The sequence below is a fragment of the Salmo salar genome, chromosome 20, assembly GCF_965601325.2.
Source record: "Salmo salar chromosome 20, fSalSal1, whole genome shotgun sequence".
NCBI lineage: Eukaryota > Metazoa > Chordata > Actinopteri > Salmoniformes > Salmonidae > Salmo > Salmo salar.
In genome coordinates this window covers 44,099,625-44,126,889 of record NC_138310.1, presented here as the reverse complement: position 1 = coordinate 44,126,889, position 27,265 = coordinate 44,099,625, and the positions used below count along the sequence as shown (strand labels likewise).

Here is a 27,265-nt window from a genome sequence, read left to right as displayed (position 1 = left end):
CCAGGTGGGAAAGGGCAGTGTGGAGTGCAATAGAGAGTGCATCATCTGTGGATCTGTTTGGGCAGTATGCAAATTGGAGTGGGTCTAGGGTTTCTGAGATAATGGTGTTGATGTGAGCCATTTCCAGCCTTTCAAAGCACTTCATGCATGCGGACAAGAGTGCTACGGGTCTGTAGTAATTTAGGCAGGTTGCCTTCGTGTTCTTAGGCACAGGGACTATGGTGGTCTGCTTGAAACATGTTGGTATTACAGACTCAATCAGGGACATGTTGACAATGTCAGTGAAGACACCTACCAGTTGTTCAGCACACGTCCTGGTAATCCGTTTGGCCCCGCAGCCTTGTGAATGTTGACCTGTTTAAAGGTCTTACGTCGGCTACGGAGAGCGTGATCACACAATCGTCCGGAACAGCTGATGCTCTCATGCATGCCTCAGTGTTGTTTGCCTCGATGCAAGCATAGAAGGTATTTAGCTCGTCTGGTAGGCTCGTGACACTGGGCAGCACGCGGCTGTGCTTGCCTTTGTAGTCTGTAATAGTTTGCAAGCCCTGCCACATAAGACGAGCGTAGGAGCCGGTAGAGTACGATTGACGCCCTATGGACATCTCTACTTGCACTTCATCATCTGCACATCTATCACTCCAGTGTTAATGCTAAATTGTAATTATTTCGCCACTATGGCCTATTTATTGCCTTACCTCCTTAATCTTACTACATTTGCACACACTGTATATAGATTTTTCTATTGTGTTATTGACTGTACGTTTGTTTATCCCATGTGTAACTCTTTGTTGTTGTTTTTGTCACATTGCTTTGCTTTATCTTGGCCAGGTCGCAGTTGTAAATGAGAACTTGCTCTCAACTGGCCTACCTGGTTAAATAAAGGTAAAATAAAAAATAAAATAAAATCAATTGTGAGATGATCTCATTTGATGACTAATGATACTGTTTTGATTGAGTTCGCTGCTTTTGTAATATGTATTTTAAGTTGAGATGGTTTTAAGTTCATATTGCAAAATAAATCTCATTAGATGACACATTATACTTGTTTGATGAAGTTATAAAAAAATATATTTCAAGTTTTAATAGTGTTAGTGCATTTTGCAATAGAAATGCAGTTGTAGTGGGCTGCGTTAACTGTTTCGCAAAAGTAATCCCTGAATCGAGAAAAGTGTTCAAGCGATTGAAAAAAAACGGTAAAATGTTGTCTGTGGTTGAACTGGCTTTTCTAAAACTGGCCTGATGAATGCCCTGTACCCCTAGGGCCTCTACAACTTTCCCAGGTTGCGTAAAATACCAGACCAGATGGTGTAAGGACATTGTTTTCTTGGAGTTTAGCTGGTCTGATGAAAAGTCATAGAAAGTAAACTGAAGACATTTCTGTGGTTTTACTTTGATTGCCAAAATCCGACAACTGGTTTAGATAAAGAGTTGATTCCAAAGATGTTACAACCAACCCTGGCCTGACTAGTGACTCACTTTACTGCCTGTATATAAAGGACTGGTGCCTCCACACAGGGAGACAGACAGATAATGAGACTGAATCATACTAAGAGACAAGGACACAATCTCATAACAATAAACGGAGTAATATCTAATAAACTGTTAATGATTTGTTTTGTTATTCGAGCTTTGGCTTCCAGCAGGACCATAGTTACTGTAACTCCAGCTTGTCTTAGGATCATACTACCTTGTCGTCTAGTTACTGGAACTCCAGTTTTTCGCTAAAATGAAGATGAGCATCAGAATGTCAGACAGCTCTATCTGTGTGCTCCTGGCCCTCCTGACCATCACTGAGGGTGAGTTTATATTATTATCTACTCTATTATTACTTTGACTCAATGCATTGACACCCTATGGACATAAATATAATTCATATGCGCAGTAAAATAATTAAAGGTATCAAAATATGTTATACATTTTGTTTTATTGAACCTTTAACCAGGCTAGTCAATTAAGAACAAATGGTAACACCAGACGTATTAAAACGATGTGGAGTGTTGGTTAAAATAAGATCAACCAAAGAGGATTTTAGAACACACTTTGCATTAAACCTGGTTACATTGTTAACAATCTGAGTAAGATTATAGTCATTATTACATAGATTATTGAGTTGATCAGAGTTCGATGTCAACCAGTCTAGATTCAGGTCACCCTTAATCACAAATTCAGATGTGACATTTTATGATAACAATTCAAAAATACAACCCAGAGAGCTAGCAATAGCAGATGGGGGTCTATAACAACAGGAGAAAACTCAATTTAAGGATGCGCAAAGATTTATATTCAAAGCCAGATATTGAAATTGCTTGGGTTTGGAAATAGAAGAAGTCAGAATGGTTGCCGAAAACATGCCTTTTATAGCAACACCACCACCCTTAAATGTGTGATCTGACTGAAAAACATTGTAACCATCAATGCCGATGTTTTTGTCAGTGATAGATCTTTTGAGCCAGGTTTCAGAAAGCATAAATTCATGTAGGTCTGTGGTTTTTATCCTAATATTCACAAAATTGGAAGAAGACTTTTTACATTTATGTGCAGAAACTTCACACTATTCTGACTTTTTAATTCAGATTGGGTAGAAATGTAAGGACGTGGGTTAGATTACCCATTTCCTGACAGTAAAGCAGCAAAATAATGGCAAGTCTAGATCGGATTTTTACAGGCAGTACTAAAACCATAGTCCAGAGGAACCAGAGTCTTTAACACAACATATTTCAAAAGGTGTATACAATCCAGAGACATGGTTAAGTACCGAAATAACAATCCAGACATGCAAGCGTGCGGTTTCTCCTATGTCGAATGGGAAAAACACACAGAGTTCTCCAGTGCAATAGCGGGGCAAGCGTATGATTTATCCCAGGACACAACATAGAAAAATATTAAAAGTTCTCTGCATTTAAGGGGCATCGGGCAAGAGTCAAGGGTAGACAATAGCAACAATAAGTGAAGAAATACCTTTTAGAGAGAATTTGTATTTCTGACAGTACAGTATGTGCGTATTTGAGTAACAGCTACCTATTTAAATATAGCTTTCTATCAAGCTAATCATGGCTCCCAATTACAAGTGTTGTAACTCACAAGTTTTTTTTAATTACAGTAACAAGCAAGGAATGAAACAAGCATTAGATCAAATTTCTAATTGTAGACCAGTCTATTGAATGAAAAATTCTCACCTTTCAAACATACATCAGTTATCATGTAATCACGATTTAAATCATGAAAAGCCTAACAATCAAATTAAATGCATGTTATAAACTCAGCAAAAAAAAGAAACCTCCCTTTTACGGACCCTGTCTTTCAAAGATAATTCATAAAAATCCAAATAACTTCACAGATCTTCATTGTAAAGGGTTTAAACACTTTTTCTCACCAAAAGAAAGATGCCCAGGGTCCCTGCTCATCTGTGTGAATGTGCCTTAGGAATACTGCAAGGAGGCATGAGGACTGCAGATGTGGCCAGGGCAATAAATTGTAATGTCCGCACTGTGAGACGCATAAGACAGCACTACAGGGAGACAGGACGGACAGCTGATCATCCTCGCAGTGGCAGACCATGTGTAACAACACCTGCACAGGATCGGTACATCCGAACATCACACCTGTGGGACAGGTACAGGATGGCAACAACAACTGCCCGAGTTTCACCAGGAACGCACAATCCCTCCATCAGTCCTCAGACTGTCCGCAATAGGCTGAGAAAGGCTCATCCTGACATGACCCTCCAGCATGACAATGCTACCACCCATACTGCTCGTTCTGTGCGTGATTTCCTGCAAGACAGGATTGTCAGTGTTCTGCCATGGCCAGTGAAGAGCCCGGATCTCAATCCCATTGAGCACATCTGGAACCTGTTGGATCGGAGGGTGAGGGCTAGGGCCATTCCCCACAGAAATGTCCAGGAACTTGCAGGTGCCTTGGTGGAAGAGTGGGGTAACATCTCACAGCTAGAACTGGCAAATCTGGTGCAGTCCACGAGGAGGAGATGCACTGCAGTACTTACTTAAAGCAGCTGGTGACCACACCAGATACTGACTGTTACTTTTGACCCCCCCCCCCCGCCCCCCTTTGTTCAGGGATACATTATTCTATTTCTGTTAGTCACATGTCTGTATAACTTGTTCAGTTTATGTCTCAGTTGTTGAATCTTATGTTCATACATATATTTACACATGTTTGCTGAAAATATACTCAGTTGACAGTGAGAGGACGTTTCTTTTTTTGCTGAGTTAATTTTTTTAGTTAATTTTTTATTTCACCTTTATTTAACCAGGTAGGCTAGTTGTGTCACGGTTGTCGTCGGGAATGGAGGACCAAAACGCAGCAGGAATGTGGATGCTCATCTTGATATTTATTTGAACCAAGAAAACACCAAAATATCAAACGAAGAACGAACGATCAACAAAACAGTCTTGTAAGGCTCACACACGCAAAACAAGAAACAACCTCCCACAAACACTAAACCAAACAATTACCCATATATAGGACTCTCAATCAGAGGCAATGAGAAACACCTGCCTCCAATTGAGAGTCCAACACCCAAACCTAAACATAGAAAACCTAAACTAGACAACATGCAGAAATACAACCTAGAACAACTAACCTAGAACATACACCCAAAACCCAGGAACACATAAGTCAAACACCCCTCTAACACACACAAAAAACCCCACCATACAAAACAAACATCCCTCTGCCACGTCCTGACCAAAATACTAAACAACTACTCCCTCTGCTGGTCAGGACGTGACAAGTTGAGAACAAGTTCTCGTTTGCAACTGCGACCTGGCCAAGTTAAAGCATAGCAATTCGACACATACAACAACACAGAGTACCACATGAAATAAACAAAACATACAGTCAATAATACAATAGAAAAAGAAAACAAAAAGTCTATATACAGTGAGCGCAAATGAGGTAAGATAAGGGAGATAAGGCAATAAATAGGCCATGGTGGTAAAGTAATTACAATATAGCAATTAAACACTGGAATGGTAGATATGCAGAAGATGAATGTGCAAGTAGAGATACTGGGGTGCAAAGGAGCAAGATAAATAAATACAGAAAGGGGATGAGGTAGATAGATGGGCTGTTTACAGATGGGCTATGTACAGGTGCAGTGATCTGTGAGCTGCTGTCACGACTTCCACCGAAGTTGGGTCCTCTCCTTGTTCGGGTGGCGGTCGGGCGTCGCCGGTCCTCTAGCCATCATCGATCCACTTTTCATTTCCCATGTGTTTTGTCTTGTTTTTCCTCACACCTGGTTTCAATTCCCTCAATTACTTGTTTTGTATTTAACCCTCTGTTCCTCCCATGTCTTTGTGTGGGATTGTTTATTGTAGTGCTTGTGCACATTTTTGCGCCCATTTATTTTATTGTTCTGGATGCTGTTGGTTTTGCTTAATAAATCTCTGGTTATTACCCAGTTCTGCTCTCCTGCGCCTGACTTCACTGCCGCCAATTACGCACCCCGCTACAGCTGCTCTGACAGCTGGTGCTTAAAGCTAGTGAGGGAGATATGAGTCTCCAGCTTGGATTTTTGCAGTTCGTTCCAGTCATTGGCAGCAGAGAACTGGAAGGAAAGGTGACCAAAGGAGGAATTGGCTTTGGGGGTGACCAGTGAGATATACCTGCTGGAGCGCGTGCTACGAGTGGGTGCTGCTATGGTGACCAGTGAGCTGAGATAAGGCAGGGCTTTACCTAGCAGAGACTTGTAGTTAACCTGGAGCCAGTGGGTTTGGTGACGCGAGGGCCAACCAATGAGAGCATACAGGTCGCAGTGCTGGGTAGTGTATGGGGCTTTGGTGACAAAACGGATGGCACTGTGATAGACTGCATCCAATTTGTTGAGTAGAGTGTTGGGGGCTATTTTACAGATGACATCGCCGAAGTCGAGGATCGGTAGGATGGTCAGTTTTACGAGGGTATGTTTGGCAGCATGAGTGAAGGATGCTTTGTTGCGATATAGGAAGCTGATTCTAGATTTAATTTTGGATTGGAGATGCTTAATGTGAGTCTGGAAGGAGAGTTTACAGTCTAACCAGACACCTAGGTATTTGTAGTTATCCACGTATTCTAAGTCAGAGCCATCCAGAGTAGTGCTGGACGGGCGGGCAGGTGCGGGCAGTGATCGATTGAATAGCATGCATTTAGTTTTACTTGCATTTAAGAGCAGTTGGAGGCCACGGAAGGAGAGTTGAATGGCATTGAAGCTCGTCTGGAGGTTTGTTAACACCGTGTCTAAAGAGGGGCCAGAAGTATACAGAATGGTGTCATCTGCGTAGAGCTGGATCATAGAATCACCAGCAGCAAAAGCAACATCATTGATATATACAGAGAAGAGAGTCGGCCCGAGAATTGAACCCTGTGGCACCCCCATAGAGACTTCCAGAGGTCCGGACAACAGGCCCTCCGATTTGACTCAATGAACTCTATCAGAGAAGTAGTTGGTAAACCAGGTGAGGCAATCATTTGAGAAACCAAGACTGTCGAGTTTGCCAATAAGAATGTGATGATTGACAGAGTTGAAAGCCTTAGCCAGGTCGATGAATACGGCTGCACAGTAATGTCTCTTATCGATGGTGGTGGCTGAGGTGCACCCATGACCAGCTCTGAAACCAGATTGCATAGCGGAGAAGGTACGGTTGGATTCGAAATGGTCGGTAATCCTTTTGTTAACTTGGCTTTCAAAGACCTTAGAAAGACAGGGTAGGATGGATATAGGTCTATAGCAGTTTGGGTCTAGAGTGTCACCCCCTTTGAAGAGAGGGATGACCACGGCAGCTTTCCAATCTTTGGGAATCTCAGACGATACGAAAGAGAGGTTGAACAGGCTAGTAATAGGGGTTGCAACAATTTCGGCAGATAATTTTAGGAAAAGAGGGTCCAGATTGTCTAGCCCGGCTGATTTGTAGGGGTCCAGATTTTGCAGCTCTTTCAGAACATCAGCTGTCTGGATTTGGGTGAAGGAGAAATGGTGGGGGCTTGGGTGGGTTACTGTGGAGGGTGCCAGGCAGTTGACCGGGGTAGGGGTAGCCAGGTGGAAAGCATGGCCAGCCGTAGAGAAATGCTTATTGAAATTCTCAATTATAGTGGATTTATCGGTGGTAAGTGCTTCCTAGCCTCAGAGCAGTGGGCAGCTGGGAGGAGGTGCTCTTATTCTCCATGAACTTTACAGTGTCCCAGAACTTTGAGTTTGTACTACAGGATGCAAATTTCTGTTTGAAAAAGCTAGCCTTAGCTTTCCTAACTGCCTGTGTATATTTGTTCCTAACTTCCCTGAAAAGTTGCATATCACGGGGGCTATTCAATGCTAATGCAGAACGCCACAGGATGTTTTTGTGCTGGTCAAGGGCAGACAGGTCTGGAGTGAACCAAGGACTATATCTATTCCTGGTAAAAAAAAAATTGTTGAATGGATCATGCTTATTTAAGATGGTGAGGAAGGCACTTTTAAAGAATAAGCAGGCATCCTCTACTGACAGGATGAGGTCAATTTATAATGGAAGTGTAATTCAAATCAAAGGTAAAACTGTGACTGTTTATTCAGCTCTTTAGGATTTGATTCAAGCCTTGTCTGTTTCATTTGAACGGTGGGACGATTCTTTGAAAGCTGTGCATTTCATTTGACTGTTGGGCTTTTCATGAGTTGAATCGTGCTCATATGATCTAACTGTTAATGATTTGATATGAAAGATTCATTTGTTCATTAAAGAGACTGGACTACAGTGTGTAGTTTGATTTAAAGCCTTTCAAGTTTCAAGTTTTTAATGTCACATGCACAAAAACAGTCAAATGCCTTTCTTTTTTGCTCTTTCCCAACAATATCAGTAGTACTATGAAAAAGTAAAGTAGAACAAATACACGAGAAACAGAAATAAGAAGAAAGTAAGTAAGCTACAGTACATATATACATATATCTTCAAGGTCAGTTCCACGGTCAGTGCCAATACCGTATTTACAGTGGAGTGGGAGTGTTAGATATGTAAGGCGACTAGGCATCATGATAAATGATAAACAGAGTAGCAGCGGCGTATATTATGATTGTATGTGTGTGTGCGCATGTGTGTAGAGTAAGTTTGAACGTGTGCGCGTGTTATGTGTGTGTGTGTGAGCAAGTGAAGTGTGTGTGTTAGTGTGTGTGTTGGAGTGTCAGTGTGAGTGAGCGTATGAGTGTGCGTACAGTCAGTGCAAAAATCAAATAAGGGTCAGTGCAGATAGTCTGTGTAGCCATGTTGTTAGCTATTTAGCAGTCTTATGGCTTGGTGATAGAAGCTGTTAGGAGCCGTGATAGAAGCTGTTCAGGAGCCTGTTGGTGTCAGACTTGTTGCTCTGGTACCGCTTGCCGTGCGGAAGCAGAGTTATTAGTCTATGGCGTCGGTGTCTGGAGTCTTTAACAATTAAAAGCTTGCTTCTTTCATTCACATTTTTGTGACTTCCACCCCTCATACCCAATATTATGTAGTCTAAAACTGACCTCTGACCTTCTACAGGGATGAGCCTAAGTGACGTGGGGTCAGACTTACGTTGTCGCTGCATCCAGATGGAGAGGCGTCGGATTGGTAAAGTCATCGACAAGGTAGAGATGTTTCCTCCCAGCTCGCACTGCAAAGACACTGAGATCATGTGAGTTCAGACTACCGACTTAAATCATGCTGACTCTAAAATATGACTATTATATATAAGTTGATATTGATATGGGTTTTAAATAATGTTGATATCAACTATGGCCATCTTATATTAATCAAATTGAATTAAGTTAGTGCTGACAAAAATATGTTATGTTGACTATCTTAAATTATGCTTATAGTCGTGTTCTAACACTAACACCGTCTCTAAAATATGGTTATTATACTATGTTCACATTCAGATATTTACCTTAAATTATTCTATGTGAGTCCTATGTGAGTGCTTACTATGTGAGTGCTTGCTAACGTCCTATTTAATTTACAAAAGCTGATTTAGCTCTAGGTTGTGATAATGTTAGTTCCAGGTTGTGGTAATATTAGTTCTGTTTCTGACTGTACTGTGTGCCTGTCTTGCAGAGCCACTCTGAAGGGGAGCGGTAAGGAGATTTGTTTGGACGTCAGTGCTCCCTGGGTCAAGAAGATCATTGAGCGGATACTGGCCAAGCACAAGAGAAACTCATACAGCCCAAAGACCTGGAATAAACGAGCCAGGTAAAACAATAAAATGTTTGTCTGTCTACCTATCCACCCATTTGGAAAAGGGTCTACAGTATATGAATCATGTACAGATAACATATACAGTTGCTGGCAAATATACTGCTAAAAAAAATAAAGGGAACACTTAAACAACACATCCTAGATCTGAATGAAAGAAATAATGTTATTAAATACTTTTTTCTTTACATAGTTGAATGTGCTGCCAACAAAATCATACAAAAATAATCAATGGAAATCCAATTTATCAACCCATGGAGGTCTGGATTTGGAGTCACACTCAAAATTAAAGTGGAAAACCACACTAGCAACACTGATTGACAATACATTTCACATGCTGTTGTGCAAATGGAATAGACAACAGGTGGAAATTATAGGCAATTAGCAAGACACCCCCAATAAAGGAGTGGTTCTGCAGGTGGGGACCACAGACCACTTCTCAGTTCCTATGCTTCCTGGCTGATGTTTTGGTCACTTTTGAATGCTGGCGGTGCTTTCACTCTAGTGGTAGCATGAGACGGAGTCTACAACCCACACAAGTGGCTCAGGTAGTGCAGCTCATCCAGGATGGCACATCAATGCGAGCTGTGGCAAGAAGGTTTGCTGTGTCTGTCAGCGTAGTGTCCAGAGCATGGAGGCACAACCAGGAGACAGGCCAGTACATCAGGAGACGTGGAGGAGGCCGTAGGAGGGCAACAACCCAGCAGCAGGACCGCTACCTCCGCCTTTGTGCAAGGAGGAGCAGGAGAAGCACTGCCAGAGCCCTGCAAAATGACCCCCAGCAGGCCACAAATGTGCATGTGTCTGCTCAAACGGTCAGAAACAGACTCCATGAGGGTGGTATGAGGGCCCGACATCCACAGGTGGGGGTTGTGCTTACAGCCCAACGTCGTGCACGACGTTTGGCATTTGCCAGAGAACACCAAGATTGGCAAATTCGCCACTGGCGCCCTGTGCTCTTCACAGATGAAAGCAGGTTCACACTGAGCACGTGACAGACGTGACAGAATCTGGAGACGCCGTGGAGAACGTTCTGCTGCCTGCAACAACCTCCAGCATGACCGGTTTGGCGGTGGGTCAGTCATGGTGTGGGGTGGCATTTCTTTGGGGGGCCGCACAGCCCTCCATGTGCTCGCCAGAGGTAGCCTGACTGCCATTAGGTACCGAGACGAGATCCTCAGACCCCTTGTGAGACCATATGCTGGTGCGGTTGGCCCTGGGTTCCTCCTAATGCAAGACAATGCTAGACCTCATGTGGCTGGAGTGTGTCAGCAGTTCCTGCAAGAGGAAGGCATTGATGCTATGGACTGGCCCGCCCGTTCCCCAGACCTGAATCCAATTGAGCACATCTGGGACATCATGTCTCGCTCCATCCACCAATGCCACGTTGCACCACAGATTGTCCAGGAGTTGGCAGATGCTTTAGTCCAGGTCTGGGAGGAAATCCCTCAGGAGACCATCCGCCACCTCATCAGGAGCATGCCCAGGCATTGTAGGGAGGTCATACAGGCACGTGGAGGCCACACACACTACTGAGCCTCATTTTGACTTGTTTTAAGGACATTACATCAAAGTTGGATCAGCCTGTAGGGTGGTTTTCCACTTTAATTTTGAGTGTGACTCCAAATCCAGACCTCCATGGGTTGATAAATTGGATTTCCATTGATTATTTTTGTGTGATTTTGTTGTCAGCACATTCAACTATGTAAAGAAAAAAGTATTTAATAAGATTATTTATTTCATTCAGATCTAGGATGTGTTGTTTAAGTGTTCCCTTTATTTTTTTTAGCAGTATATTTGTCCGCAACTGTAAATAACATATAAGTGGTATATGAAGTAGGCCACAATCGTACACATGCAGAATACAAGAACCAGATGTTTTATTTATGTTTTCACATTAAAATGAAATACAGATGCAGTCAAATATATTGGCACCCTTTCATGATTGTGTAACGGCTGTCGTATAGAGGGGACCAAGGTGCAGCGTGTTGAGTGCTCATAATTACTTTTATTAAGCTCAGAACACTAAAGAAAATAACAAAGAGAAAAACGATCAGCTAATAGTTCTGTCAGGTATTAAAGTCTACACAGAACACAACTAAACAGAAATCAACTGCCCACAAACACGCTAGAAAAAACCCCAACTTAAATATGATCTCCAATTAGAGACAACGCGAACCAGCTGCCTCTAATTGGAGATCATCCCAAAAAACTCCAACATAGAAATAGAATTATAGAACAAAACATAGAAATAGAAAACATAGACAAACCACCCAAAACACCCCCTGTCACGCCCTGACCTACTCTACTACAGAAAATGACATCTTACTAGGGTCAGGAACGTGACAGATTGACTATTTCTTCTAAAATAAATTTGTTTGATATACAACAGCACAGGACCAAGAATAAAATGTCTAAACTGAAATTTAGATTTTTTTCACTTCAAATTCAGAAAATGGCCTGGGACTATGGATCGATCTCCATCTGTTCGTTAGACACCACTAGCCCAATTTTGACAAAACTCCGGCCATGTCAAACACTACTTCCACATTTGCAGCGAACTGATACTGATCTGATCAGCCTCAGATCTAAACAAATGCAGAATTAGTGGCTCAGGCTGAGAAAAAATTGCATGTCAAGTGTAGCAGGTCTGTTAATAATTTGCACAACACGTCTGCAATGCTGCAGCTTGGAAGGCTACTGTTTTAGACCTGTGACACCAGAGGTGCTTTCAACAAGGTGTTTGGTCAGTAGAATTGCTTCTTATGCAACTGAATTAAAAAAAATATATACAGTACGAGTCAAAAGTTTGGACACACCTATTCATTCAAGGGTTTCTATATTTTTACTATTTTCTACATTGCAGAATAATATTGAAGACATCAAAACTATGAAATAACACATATGGAATCATGTAGTAACCCAAAAAGTGTTAAACAAATCAAAATATATGTAATATTTTAGATTCTTCAAAGTAGACACCCCCTTTGCCTTTATGACAGCTGTGCACACACTTGGCATTCTCTCAACCAGCTTCATGAGGTAGTCACCTGGAACACATTTCAATTAACAGGTGTGCCTTGTTAAAAGTTAAGTTGTGGAATTTCGTTCCTTCTTAATGCATTTGAGCCAATCAGTTGTGTTGTGACAAGGTAGGGGCGGTATACAGAAGATAGCCCTATTTGGTATAAGACCAAGTCCATATTATGGCAAGAACAGCTCAAATAAGCAAAGAGCATCAACAGCCCAAGGTCAGTCAATCTGGAACATTTCAAGAACTTTGAAAGTTTCTTCAAGTGCAGTTGCAAAAACCATTAAGTGTTGAAACTGGCTCTCATGAGGACCGCCACAGGAAAGGAAGACCCAGAGTTACCTCTGCTGCAGAGGATGAGTTCATTAGAGTTAACTGCACCTCAGATTATAGCCCAAATAAATGTTTCACAGAGTTCAAGTAACAGACACATCTCAACATCAACTGTTCAGAGGAGACTGCGTGAATCAGACCTTCATGGTCGAATTGCTGCAAAAAAAACACTACTAAAGGACACCAATAAGAAGAAGAGACTTGCTTGGGCCAAGAAACACGAGCAATGGTCAATAGACCAGTCCTTTGGTCTGATTAGTCCAAATTTGAGATTTTTGGTTCCACCCGCCGTGTCTTGCAGAGTAGGTGAACGGATGATCTCCGCATGTGTGGTTCCCACCGTGAAGTATCGAGGATGAGGTGGGATGGTGTGGCGGTGCTTTGCTGGTGACACTGTCGGCGACTTATTTAGAATTCAAGGGACACTTAACCAGCATGGCTACCACAGCATTCTGCAGCGATACGCCTTCCCATCTGGTTTGCGCTTAGTGGGATTATCATTTGTTTTTCAACAGGACAATGACCCAACACACCTCCAGGGTGTGTAAAGGCTATTTGACCAAGAAGGAGAGTGATGAAGTGCTGAATCAGATTACCTGGCCTCCATCCCCCGACCTCAACCCAATTGAGAGAGTTTGGGATGAGTTGGACCGCAGAGTGAAGGAAAAGTAGCCAACAAGTGCTCAGCATATGTGGGAACTCCTTCAAGACTGTTGGAAAATCACTCCTCGTGAAGCTGGTTGAGAGAATGCCAAGAGTGTGCAAAGCTGTCATGAAGGCAAAGGGTGGCTACTTTGAAGAATCTAAAATATTACATATATTTTGGTTACTACATGATTTTTTGGTTACTACATGATTCCATATGTGTTATTTCATAGTTTTGATGTCTTCATTATTATTCTACAATGTAAAAAATATTAAAAATATAGAAAAACCCTTGAATGAGTTGGTGTGTCCAAATTTTTGACTGGTACTGTGTATATTTGCATATATATCAAAATATAGATCAATATATGATGTTTTATTTTCCAGACGTAAAAAGTAATGATTTGCCAATAACTAACCAATAATTCATTAATTTAGTAACACCATCCTCATAAGTTAGAATATTAAGACACTGCACTGTAAACCTACTGCCTATCAATAGGCTACTGGCAAATTTTGCATTGTGCAGTGCCTGGTACGGCAATTGCTCGGCCTCCGACCGCAAGGCACTTCAGAGGGTAGTGCGTACGGCCCAATACATTACTGGGGCAAAGCTGCCTGCCATCCAGGACCTCTACACCAGGCGGTGTCAGAGGAAGGCCCTAAAAATTGTCAAAGACCCCAGCCAGCCCAGTCATAGACTGTTCTCTCTACTACCGCATAGCAAGCGGTACCGGAGTGCCAAGTCTAGGACAAAAAGGCTTCTCAACAGTTTTTACCCGCAAGCCATAAGACTCCTGAACAGGTAACCGGATGGTTATACAGACTATTTGCATTGTGTGCCCCCCCCCCAACCCCTCTTTTACGCTGCTGCTACTCTCTGTTTATCTTATATGCATAGTCACTTTAACTATACATTCATGTACATACTAACTCAATTGGCCCAACCAACCAGTGCTCCCGCACATTGGTTAACCAGGCTATCTGCATTGTGTCCCGCCACCCGCCAACCCCTCTTTTTACGCTACTGCTACTCTCTGTTCATCATATATGCATAGTCACTTTAACCATACCCACATGTACATACTACCTCAATCAGCCTGACTAACCGGTGTCTGTATATAGCCTTGCTACTCTTATTTTCAAATGTCTTTTTACTGTTGTTTTATTTCTTTACTTACCTACGCGCGCACACACACACACCTTTTTTTCGCACTATTGGTTAGAGCCTGTAAGTAAGCATTTCACTGTAAGGTCTACACCTGTTGTATTTGGCGCACATGACAAATAAACTTTGATTTGATTTGATTTAATGCAACAACACCAATGAATAACAGATTACTTGCTGGCATGGCCCTTTCTGTTTATGGAGGCATCCCCTGATGGTAATCTGGGTGCCATCTATACACCCAATCACCCCAAGGAACATCGCCTTTCTCTCAAACGCGGCCTCTACCACTGGCAGCTGCTCAACAAAAGGCCACTTCACATAGTCAGATACCAGCTAGGTATGGTCTGTGACCACTTGAATGAAGTGATGATGCAATGTTCCTTTGTGGAAGATGAAACAGTCCGCCACTCCCCTGAAACTTTCCTGGTTGGCCATCAGCCACAGGGAGGCCAATACCCTATTTTCAATGGGTCCACCTCTATGAGGAACTAGAGGAGCCAAGTCCTCACACACTATCTCGAACAAAGAAAATTAAGAATAATTTAGCTCTGTCTTTCAGCTGAGAACACTCAATCTTAAGCTTCCAACTCCAGTCAGTGTGCAACAGCCAGCTCATGTTTAGAAAACATCTGCACAGGGATTGCTGGTTCTGTGCACGTACCCCCTGAGTGTGGACTTAATTGTCCCAATCAGAAACACCTTGAAGATGAGTAAAGCATTCCAACCAGGTCCACAGTTCAACAGGTGGACACATTGAGAGGGCTTTTGGGCTACTCAAGTGGAGAATACTGCAGCACTTGGACATGTTCCTTCTAAACAAAGTACCCTATGTGATTGCCAGTGCATGTGTTCTCCACAACTTGGTCCTGATCCTTGAAGGGATCACAGAGGAAATACCAGTGGAGGCCCCCATTGATGAAAACTCATGCACCAGACCCCCAATGGCAGCTGTTCGACAGGCAGCAATGCTGAAGAGGGACAACCTGATGCGGCTAATCTAAGCTACAATACATATCTAAAAATCACAACATATAATACTCAATCACACACATGCACCCACCCATCACTGACGTTCACCTATCAAAATTAGTGGTACATAACCCCATTTAATCAATAATATATTGGAATACATTACAAAAATGTTTGTGTGCACACCCAAGGTAACAAAGTCACAGTTCAATTAACAAGTTATTTAAGTTTCCATTTGAATAAAACATGTTCCAAAACAATTAGTTAAACATACGATCAAGAAAAATCTCAGGAGAATTATTTATTAGTGTACAATTAACCAATCACAATATCCATGACAATTAGTTATTACAGAATTCAGTTAAACATACAATCAAGGAAAATCTCAGGAGAATGAATTATTAGTGTACAATAAATAAATCGATTTAGGCTACTGTTCTTCGAAATTCTGTATTGCAGTGGTAAACTGTTTAAGAATAACGTTCCTCTCACTCTGTGCTTGAAGTGTTTGTTTCTGAAGTGCAAGGACATTGTCCAGTTTTGCCTCAATGGCAATGGTCTTCTTTTGGGGTTGAGTGTGGGGAGTGGTGTTTATTTGTATTTTTTTTAACCTTTATTTAACTAGGCGTTTTATGTGTTGTAGTAGAGGGAGATGGTATCAGTGTTTGCGTGCTCTGTGTGGGGTGTCTGTGAAGGTGTTGGGTTTAGTGACAGTGTAATTATTATTGTATGCTGTATGTTGTGTGTGTATGTAGTGATGTTTTGCTTGGTGTGGGTTGTAGTGTGAGTGTTGTAGGTGACAGTGTGAGGGTTACGTGTCGGAAAATATGATATAATGACTGCAGGGTCACCGCAGGATCACCAAAGAGGACCAGCTCCATGATGGTGTAGAACTCCCACTTCCTTCTCCCCTGCCCCGTCTTCTGATGCCCATCAATGATGGCCCTGTACCTGTGTGACACACAATTTGGCATCATGGGTGAACATTAACAATAGATGTTTTATTTCTCATTTAAACGTGTCTTAGGCATGCTGCAAGGAGGCATGAGGACTGCAGATGTGGCCAGGGAAATAAATTGCAATGTCCGTACTGTGAGACGCCTAAGACAGTGCTAGAGAGGACGGACAGTTGATCGTCCTCACAGTGGCAGACCACGTGTAACAACACCTGCACAGGATCGGTACATCTGAACATCACACCTGTGGGACAGGTACTGGATGGCAACAACAACTGGCCGAGTTTCACCAGGAACGCACAATCCCTCCATCAGTCCTCAGACTGTCCGCAATAGGCTGAGAGAGGCTGGACTGAGGGCTTCTAGGCCTGTTGTAAGGCAGGTCCTCACCAACACAAACCCACCGTCGCTGGAACAGACAGGACTGGCAAAAAGTGCTCTTCACTGACGAGTCGCGGTTTTGTCTCACCAGGGGTGATGGTCGGATTCGTGTTTATCATCGAAGGAATGAGCGTTACACCGAGGCCTGTACTCTGGAGCGGGATCGATTTGGAGGTGGAGGGTCCGTCATGGTCTGGGGCGGTGTGTCACAGCATCATCGGACTGAGCTTGTTGTTATTGCAGGCAATCTCAACGCTGTGCGTTACAGGGAAGATATCCTCCTCCCTCATGTGGTACCCTTCCTGCAGGTTCATTCTGACATGACCCTCCAGCATGACAATGCGACCAGCCATACTGCTCGTTCTGTCCATGATTTCCTGCAAGACAGGATTGTCAGTGTTGTGCCATGGCCAGCAAAGAGCCCGGATCTCAATCCCATTGAGCACATCTGGGACCTGTTGGATCAGAGGGTGAGGGCTAGGGCCATTCCCTCCAGAAATGTCCGGGAACTTGCAGGTACCTTGGTGGAAGAGTGGGGTAACATCTCACAGCAAGTACTGGCAAATCTGGTGCAGTCCATGAGGAGGAGATGCACTGCAGTAACTTAATGCAGCTGGTGGCCACACCAGATACTGACTGTTACTTTGATTTTGACCCCCCCCCCCCCTTTGTTCAGGGACACATTATTCCATTACTGTTAGTCACATGTCTGTGGAACTTGTTCAGTTTATGTCTCAGTTGTTGAATCTTGTTATGTTCATACAAATATTTACACATGCTAAGTTTGCTGAAAATAAACACAGTTGACAGTGAGAGGACGTTTCTTTTTTTGCAGAGTTTAGGTAGGGGTAAAGTGACCATCCATAGATAATAAACAGAGAATAGCAGCAGGAATGTGTGAAGGAATGTGAATGTATGTGTGTGTGTGTACAGTATGTGTTTTCTTAACACAGGCAGAAAAGAAAACCAACAGTACTACAGTCCTCCAGGCTTGGATATCTCTAGTCTACCACATGCAAATATGGCTCTTGCTCAGTATCAGGTGATGGTCGAGGATATTCGGTTAAGGTTGCAACAGTCTTGGACAGGAAATTGTCCAAAACTGGAAACACACTGTTTGAAAGAGAGCAACCCAGATGTACGTATTTACTGACCTGTGACCCACTGACACCGGCCCCGGTTAGAGGGGTATAAGGCAGCCCAAGAGTAAACACACCCAGGGACTTTATTTACACACACTGACGAGCAAGAGCAACATGGGGATGGTTCTGGAAAGGTATAGAGACAGAGCGATAATAAATATGTTATACAGGAGATAAATACACTGGCCTGAATAGATATAAGCAGGTATGCAACTTTTTAGAAATGGACATAACTCCCATTGTTTGGGGGCATCTAAAGCTAATTTCATCCATTTCTACACAATCTAATATGAACCATGGCCCTTCTAAACGTCTCTATTTAGAATGACAAAAAGTAAGCAAAAATGCCCACAGTCATCAAGCTAGGTAAGAGATCGTTATTAAATATGTTTCAGTGATTTATAAGACTGAACTATATTTTTGTTCGGTGTAATTCATATCATAGTCCTAATAGTATTGTAGAACTCTTTTTACTTGTACACAATATAGCTGGGTCACCCTGGCATACCCCTAGGGGTCCACGGCCCTGCAGTGCCCCAACCCAACACACCCACTCAGCTTCAGGATCTTAGTGAAACATTCATTATTGGTTTCAGGTGGGTTAAGCCAAGGGCAGAGTGACAGCCAACAGTACGGCAGACCCCCAGGGCCAGGGCTTTCCTAAATAGGTAGATGTGGACATGTTTTCTACACAAACTCCTTTTGTCATACAGTATTCCATATAAGGCATCCAGACCTTATGAAGGTTTTACAGTATACCCTTAATCTTGTAGTAAATCAGATCTAGTGATACATAACTTGACATTTCTTCCATCCATTGTGGGAGGATAACCAACTTTCCCAATTAATGGCATTGTCACAAATGTTGAAGCCGTGTTGAAGAGACCAAACTGCATGCGGAATGTGGACACTCATCTTTTAATATAATGAAGTAAAGTATACACAGAAAACAATAAACACTCACGACAGGCTAACAGGCTACTTACAAACAAAACGAATAGCAGTGTTAACTCAACCACCCACAACCCCAAGTGACAAACATACTCCTAATTATATGACTCCCAATCAGGAACAACGATCACCAGCTGTCCCTGATCGGGAGCCACACAGACCCACATAGAAATACAACACCCAGAACACACATACACAGACATACTCTGCCACATCCTGACCAAAACTACACAACAACACCCTCTGCTGGTCAGGACATGACAGTACCCCCCCTAAAGGTGCATACCCAGAATGCACCTAAAAAAGAAACCACAAAATCCCCCAAAACCACAACAAAAACAAATACAAATACCCCCTAAACAATAAGGGAGGGAAGGGAGGGTGGCTGCCGTCAACGACGGCACTGTGCTACACCCTCCCTCCCCAACCCACCTATCCTGGAGGTGGCTCTGGTTCCGGCCTCCTGCCCTCCAGGTTGTAGGCAGACTCATTGGGGTCCGGGTCGTAGACAGACTCAATTCGTTGTGGATCGTGGGCAGGTTCCTTCATTTCCACGCTGTAGGCAGACTCATTCAATACACAGTTTTTCACATTCAGTTCTGAGTCGCAGGTAGACTCCTTCGGTTCCGGGTCGCAGACAGACTCACCCGGTTCTGGGTCATAGGCAGACTCCTTCGGTTCCGGGTCGCAGGCAGACTCCCTCGGTTCCGGGTCGCAGGCAGACCCCTTCGGTTCCGGGTCGCAGGCAGACCCCTTCGGTTCCGGGTCATAGGCATACTCCCTTGGTTCTGGGTCACAGGCAGACTCACCCGGTTCCGGGTCGCAGGCAGACTCCCTCGGTTCCAGGTCGCAGGCAGACCCCCTCGGGTTCCGGGTTACAGGCAGGCTCCCTCGGTTCCGGGTCACAGGCAGACCCCTTTGGTTCCGGGTAGCAGGCAGACTCCCTCGGTTCCGGGTCGCAGGCAGACTCCCTCGGTTCCGGGTCGCAGGCAGACTCCCTCGGTTCCGGGTCGCAGGCAGACTCCCTCGGTTCCGGGTCGCAGGCAGACTCCCTCGGTTCCGGGTTGCAGGCAGTCTCCCTCGGTTCCGGACTAGACACTGTTGCCGGATACTCTAGACTGCACACTGTTGCCGGATACTCTGGACTGCACACTGTTGCCGGATACTCTGGACTGCACACTGGTGCCGGATACTCTGGACTGCACACTGGTGCCGGGCTCTTGAGGCTGGGCCGACGCACTGGAAGCCTGGTGCGTGGGGCTGGTAGACGTGGTACCAGGCTGAAGACACGCACCCTAGGGCTAGTGCGAGGAGCGGGAACAGGCTGAATAGGACTAGGCCGACTCATGGGAAGCTTGGTCCAGGTTGCTGGTACTGGTCGTGCCAGACTGGAGGAACTCACTTCCGGGATATCACGAGAGGCGGGAACCGGAAAGACTGGGCCATGGAGGCGCACAGGTGGCCGTGACCGCACCGCCTGCACAACCCGTCCTGGTTGGATGGAACTAACAGCCCTGTACGAGCTGGGTGATGGTACAGGGCGAACTGGGCTGTGCAGGGGCCTGATGGTTGCCGTGCGTAGAGCGGGAGTAGGGTAGCCTGGTCCTAGGAGGCGTACCGGCGACCAGACGCGCTGCGCAGGCATCCTCCAACCAGGCTGGATGCCCACTCTAGCACGGCATCTGCGAGGGGCTGGAATGGCGCGCACCGGACTGTGCGTGCGTATGGGCGAGATAGTGCACACATCAGCGAAACACGGCGCCCTCCACTCCATACGCTCCTCCATGTACTCACGGGTAGCTGGCTTATGGCTCTTCCTAGGCCTAGCCAAACTACCCGTGTGCCCCCCCAATTTTTTTTATTGGGGGTGCCTCTCCGGCTTCCTCGCCAGTCGTGTACCCCGGTAGCGTTCCCGGTCCTCACCAGCCTTTCGCCGTTCCTCCCTCTCTCTTTCCACCTGTACCCATGGAAGGCGATCCTTCCCAGCCTGGATCTCCTCCCAAGTGTATGAGCCTTTTCCCTCCAAGATCTCCTCCCAGGTCCATTTCTCACTATTGTCCATATCAAAGTCCATTTTTTCAGCGTTCCTCCTCTCCTTCTTCCGCTGCTTGGTCTTGTTGTGGTGGGTGGTTCTGTCACAAATGTTGAAGCCGTGTTGAAGAGACCAAACTGCATGCGGAATGTGGATACTCATCTTTTAATATAATTAAGTAAAGTATACACAGAAAACAATAAACACTCACGACAGGCTACTTACGAACAAAACTAATAGCAGTGTTAACTCAACCACCCACAACCCCAAGTGACAAACATACTCCTAATTATATGACTCCCAATCAGGAACAACGATCACCAGCTGTCCCTGATCGGGAGCCACACAGACCCACATAGAAATACAACACCCAGAACACACATACACAGACATACTCTGCCATGTCCTGACCAAAACTACACAACAACACCCTCTGCTGGTCAGGACGTGACAGGCATTCCATTTCTTTGCCGCTATAAAGGCTAGGTTACAGTTTCTTCTGATAACAGTCTCCAGTATCAACATTTCCAAGCAAACAGAAACAGGGAGAAGGAAGAATCTGTAGACATGCTGAGATAAACTCTGCCAGAATTCAGCCAGCCTTCACAAGAGCATAACATATGCAAATATGTCCCCTTTTATGTCAAACACCTCCAGCAGAAGAATAACATTTCTGAGTGCATGATATCCAGCTTGATGTAGGCTATACCTTCCAAAAGTGTTGAAAAATACCTATCTCCCATTCATAACACTGCACTAAGCCATTAAATATTTTCACAGTAAAGTATAACCTGTGTTTTTGCTTGTGTTTGCTTGTCTCCTACCCTGTTCCCTTTAACTCTGCTCTTGTTCTCCGGGACGTAGGGGTTATGCCCACCACCCAGATGTCGATCCACCTGATGTCCTCCATTACCAAGCACCCTCAAACTTATTACATCGTCTACAGCTACATATTATCATCATGTTGTCATTATCTGCTCAGGAAGTTTTCTTCCTGATTAACTAAAAACGCTAGCACTGCAAACACTCAGAACAAAGAAAGCAGCAGTGCCTGGACTTTGCAGTCTCCCTCTTCAAGTCCCCCTTCCGAGACTGGCTGCCTGTTGACAACAAGTGACAGGCAGAACATCCCACCCACACAGCAATCACCTCCTCAAAATTCCACACACCAGAATTCAGTATTATAGTCTATGATTGTCTATGAGTGTACAACAAAATCTGTGAAAATAAATTAATGACACAACTTGACGGTTCTTGTGCTTCACCCCCCCTTCCCAATTCTCCCCCCTACGGAGGTGGCTCAGGAGCGGGACACAGACCCTTGCCGCCGACGCCGGACGGCTCTGGCAGCGCCGGACAGGCGGGCGGCTCTGGCTGCGCCGGACAGGCGGGCGGCTCTGGCGGCGCCGGACAGGCGGGCGGCTCTGGCGGCGCCGGACAGGCGGGCGGCTCTGGCGGCGCCGGACTGGCGGGCGGCTCTGGCGGCGCCGGACTGGCGGGCGGCTCTGGCGGCGCCGGACTGGCGGGCGGCTCTGGCGGCGCCGGACTGGGGGGCGGCTCTGGCGGCTTCGGACTGGGGGGCGGCTCTGGCGGCTCCGGACTGGGGGGCGGCTTTGGCGGCTCCGGACTGGGGGGGGCGGCTTTGGCGGCTCCGGACTGGGGGGCGGCTCTGGCGGCTCCAGACTGGCGGGACTTTCAGTAGGCCTGGCTCTGGGCGCAGGCACAGAACTCACCAGGCTGGGGAGACATGCAGGAGGCCTGGCTCTGGGCGCAGGCACAGGACTCACCAGGCTGGGGAGACATGCAGGAGGACTGGCTCTGGGAGCAGGCACAGGATGCACCAGGCTGGGGAGACACACATGAGGCCTTGTCCTTGACCGAGGCACCGGATACCCTGGGCCATGGAGGCGTACTGGAGGTCTCGAGCTGAGAGCCTGCACAACCCGTCCTGGCTGGATGGTGACCTTGGCCCGGCACGTGCGGGGCGCAGGCACAGGACGCACTGGGCTGTGCTGATGCACTGGAGACATAGTGCGCAGAGCCGGCGCAGGATATCCTGGCCCGAGGAGACGCACTGGAGGTCTGGAGAGTAGGACTAGCCCAATCCTTCCTGGTTGGATCCTCACCCTAGCCCGGCAGATGCTCGGAGCTGGGATGTAACGTACCGGGCTGTGACCGCGCACTGGAGACACCGTGTGCTCCACCACATAACATGGTGTCTGACCAGTACAACGCACGCCACGGTAAGCACGGGGAGCTGGCTCAGGTCTCCAACCTGACTCTGCCACACTCCCGTGTGCCCCCCCAAAAAACATTTTGGGGGCTGCCTCTCGGGCTTCCTTGCCTGCCGTGTTCCCTCATACCGTTGCCGTTGGTCCTTCCTTCCTGCTGCCTCCGCTCTCCTGGCTGCCTCCACCTGTTCCCATGGGAGGCAATCCCTTCTGGCCAGGATCTCTTCCCACGTGTAGGATCCCTTGCCGTCCAGGATGTCCTCCCATGTCCAGTCCTCTTTTCCACGCTGCTTCGTCCGCTTGTGGTGGGTGGTTCTGTAATGGCTGTTGAAGGGAGTAGACCAAGACGCAGCGTGGTTAGTGCTCATCTTGTATTTATTAACTTCTCTAGGGCCAGTGGGACGATTTCGTCCCACCTACGTAACAGCCAGTGAAATCCCGTGGCGCGTTATTCAAATACCTTAGAAATGCTATTACTTCAATTTCTCAAACATATGACTATTTTACACCATTTTAAAGACAAGACTCTCGTTAATCTAACCACACTGTCCGACTTCAAAAAGGCTTTACAACGATAACAAAACATTAGATTATGTCAGCAGAGTACCCAGCCAGAAATAATCAGACACCCATTTTTCAAGCTAGCATATAATGTCACAAAAACCCAAACCACAGCTAAATGCAGCACTAACCTTTGATGATCTTCATCAGATGACAACCCTAGGACATTATGTTATACAAAACATGCATGTTTTGTTCAATCAAGTTCATATTTATATCAAAAACCAGCTTTTTACATTAGCATGTAACGTTCAGAACTAGCATTGATTTATGAACATTTGTCCTTGTCTTATTTTTAAAGGTATTGACTTCCGGTGAATTTACAAAAAATTTACTAAATTACTCACGATAAACGTTCACAAAAAGCATAAAAATTATTTTAAGAATTATAGATACAGAACTCCTCTATGCACTCGATATGTCCGATTTTAAAATAGCTTTTCGGTGAAAGCACATTTTGCAATATTCTAACCTGTTAGGGCTAGGGGGCAGTATTGACACGGCTGGATAAAAAACGTACCCGATTTAATCTGGTTACTACTCCTGCCCAGTAACTAGAATATGCATATAATTATTGGCTTTGGATAGAAAACACTCCAAAGTTTCTAAAATTGTTTGAATGGTGTCTGTGAGTATAACAGAACTCAAATGGCAGGTCAAAACCTGAGAAGATTCTGTACAGGAAGTACCCTGTCTGACCATTTCTTCCCCTTCTTGATTATCTCTATCCATTACAAAGGATCTCTGCTATAACGTGACACTTCCTACGGCTGACATGGGCTCTCAGAAGGTGGCAAAAAGCTGAATCGTGGCTTTGCAGGCTCTGGCTGAAACAAAGTAGCGCGTTTGGGTAGTGGCTGGTTACAGTACTGTGAGACTCAGGCTCGTGACCGCGTCGACCGAAAGCCTTGTTTTCTTTCCTCTGTTTACCTAAAAGGAGATTCCCGGTCGGAATATTATTGCTTTTTTACGAGAAAAATGGCATAAAAATGGATTTTAAACAGCGGTTGACATGCTTCGAAGTACGGTAATGGAATATTTAGATTTTTTTTGTCACGAATTGCGCCATGCTCGCGACCCTGATTTACCATTTCGGATAGTGTCTGGAACGCACGAACAAAACGCCGCTATTTGGATATAACGATGGATTATTTTGGACCAAACCAACATTTGTTATTGAAGTAGCAATCCTGGGAGTGCATTCTGATGAAGACAACAAAAGGTAATCAAACTTTTGTAATAGTAAATCTGATTTTGGTGAAGGCTAAACTTGCCGGGTGTCTAAATAGCTAGCCCGTGATGGCTGGGCTATGTACTTAGAATATTGCAAAATGTGCTTTCACCAAAAAGCTATTTTAAAATCGGACATATCGAGTGCATAGAGGAGTTCTGTATCTATAATTCTTAAAATAATTGTTATGCTTTTTGTGAACGTTTATCGTGAGTAATTTAGTAAATTGTTAGTAAATTCCCCGGAAGTTTGCGGGGGGTATGCTAGTTCTGAACGTCACATGCTAATGTAAAAAGCTGGTCTTTGATATAAATATGAACTTGATTGAACAAAACATGCATGTATTGTATAACATAATGTCCTAGGGTTGTCATCTGATGAAGATCATCAAAGGTTAGTGCTGCATTTAGCTGTGGTTTGGGTTTTTGTGACATTATATGCTAGCTTGAAAAATGGGTGTCTGATTATTTCTGGCTGGGTACTCTGCTGACATAATCTAATGTTTTGCTTTCGTTGTAAAGCCTTTTTGAAATCGGACAGTGTGGTTAGATTAACGAGAGTCTTGTCTTTAAAATGCTGTAAAATAGTCATATGTTTGAGAAATTGAAGTAATAGTATTTCTAAGGTATTTGAATATCGCGCCACGAGATTCAACTGGCTGTTGCGTAGGTGGGACGAATTCGTCCCGCCTAGCCCAGAGAGGCTAAGTAGATAGCCCGGCATCACAGGGCTAGCTATTTAGACACCCTGCAAGTTTAGCCTTCACCAAACTCCGATTTACTATTAGAAAAGTTTGATTACCTTTGGTGTTCTTCATCAGAATGCACTCCCAGGACTTCTACTTCAATAACAAATGTTGGTTTGGTCCAAAATAATCCATAGTTATATCCAAACAGCGGTGTTTTGTTCGTGCGTTCAAGACACTATCCGAAAGGGTAAAGAAGGGTGACAAGCACGGCGCATTTCGTGACAAAAAAATTCTAAATATTCCATTACCGCACTTCGAAGCATGTCAACCGCTGTTTAAAATACATTTTTATGCCATTTTTCTCGTAAAAAAGCAATAATATTCCGACCGGGAATCTGCGTTTAGGTCAAAAGACGAAAGAAAATAAAGCACGGGGTCGACTCGTTTACGCACCTAAGCCCATTGTCCTCTAATCGGCCACTTGCCAAACGCGCAAATGTGTTTCAGCCTGGGGCTGCCTCGATATCATTCAGCTTTTTCCCGGGCTCTGAGAGCCTATGGGAGCCGTAGGAAGTGTCACGTTACAGCAAAGATCCTCAGTCTTCAATAAACAGAGACAAGAAGAACAAGATCTTGTCAGAGAGGGCACTTCCTGTAAGGAATCTTCTCAGGTTTTTGCCTGCCATATGAGTTCTGTTATACTCACAGACACCATTCAAACAGTTTTAGAAACTTTAGGGTGTTTTCTATCCAAAGCCAATAATTATATGTATATTCTAGTTACTGGGCAGGAGTAGTAACCAGATTAAATCGGGTACGTTTTTTATCCGGCCGTGTCAATACTGCCCCCTACCCCCAACAGGTTAAACTGAGAACACTATAAACAAAGAAACAAAAATGACAGCCCACAGTTCGGTCAGGTTAGACAACTAAACAGAAATAAAACCACCCACAAACACAATGAAAAAAAAAAACTACTTAAATATGGTCTCTAATCAGAGTCAACGAGATTCAGCTGCCTCCAATTAGAGACCAAACCCAAACAATTCCAACATAGAAATAGATACCCTAGAATAAACATAGAAATAGAAGAACATAGAACATAACCCCAAAACACACAGAAAAACACCCCCTGCCACGCCCTGACCAAACTACAATAACAAATAACCCCTTTTACTGGTCAGGACGTGACAGGTATCCTTTGATGGTATTTATTTGTTCCACATTTTTCATTGTTTTATCCTAGGACCTACAAATAGATACATATATTTTCAACCACAAGGGTGTACTAATGAGCTATGCGACATTTTCTTTTTATGATAATAGCGGACTACTGAAATTATATTATTTCAGTGTAGATAAAAGAATGGCTGGTTAAAATAAAAACATGACAGCCAGACAAGCCAGTTTATGAATGAAATGGATCTGCATATGAATGGATAGGAAATTAGCTGACTTCGTGATCTGTAAGGTAAGTAACTTTAATGTGTCTATCACTTTCAGGCTGCTGATTATACTCCCTCTCCGGCCTCTAGGTCATCAGGCTGCTGATTATCCCGCACACCTGTCACCATCGTCTCACGCACCTGCGCCTCACGACACTCACCTGGACTCCATCCCCTCCTTGATTAACTTCCCTATATCTGTCACGACCCTTGGTTCTTTCCTCAGGTGTTATTGACTCTGTTTCATGTCGGTGCGTTGTTTGTGTTTCGTGTTTATTGTTTTGTTTATTTATTAAAACACTCACTCCCTGTA

General features: G+C 44.6%; 1 protein-coding gene across 1 annotated transcript; it reads left to right on the top strand.

Moving 5' to 3' along the window:
* Nucleotides 1-1,533: 1,533 nt before the first annotated feature.
* On the top strand, nt 1,534-27,265 carry LOC106580715 (interleukin-8). Its single transcript, XM_014162047.3, has 4 exons — nt 1,534-1,799; nt 8,496-8,628; nt 9,048-9,182; nt 27,043-27,265. Exons 1-4 carry the CDS (start codon nt 1,730-1,732, stop codon nt 27,056-27,058), a joined length of 354 nt encoding a protein of 117 aa, XP_014017522.1. The 5' UTR covers nt 1,534-1,729; the 3' UTR covers nt 27,059-27,265.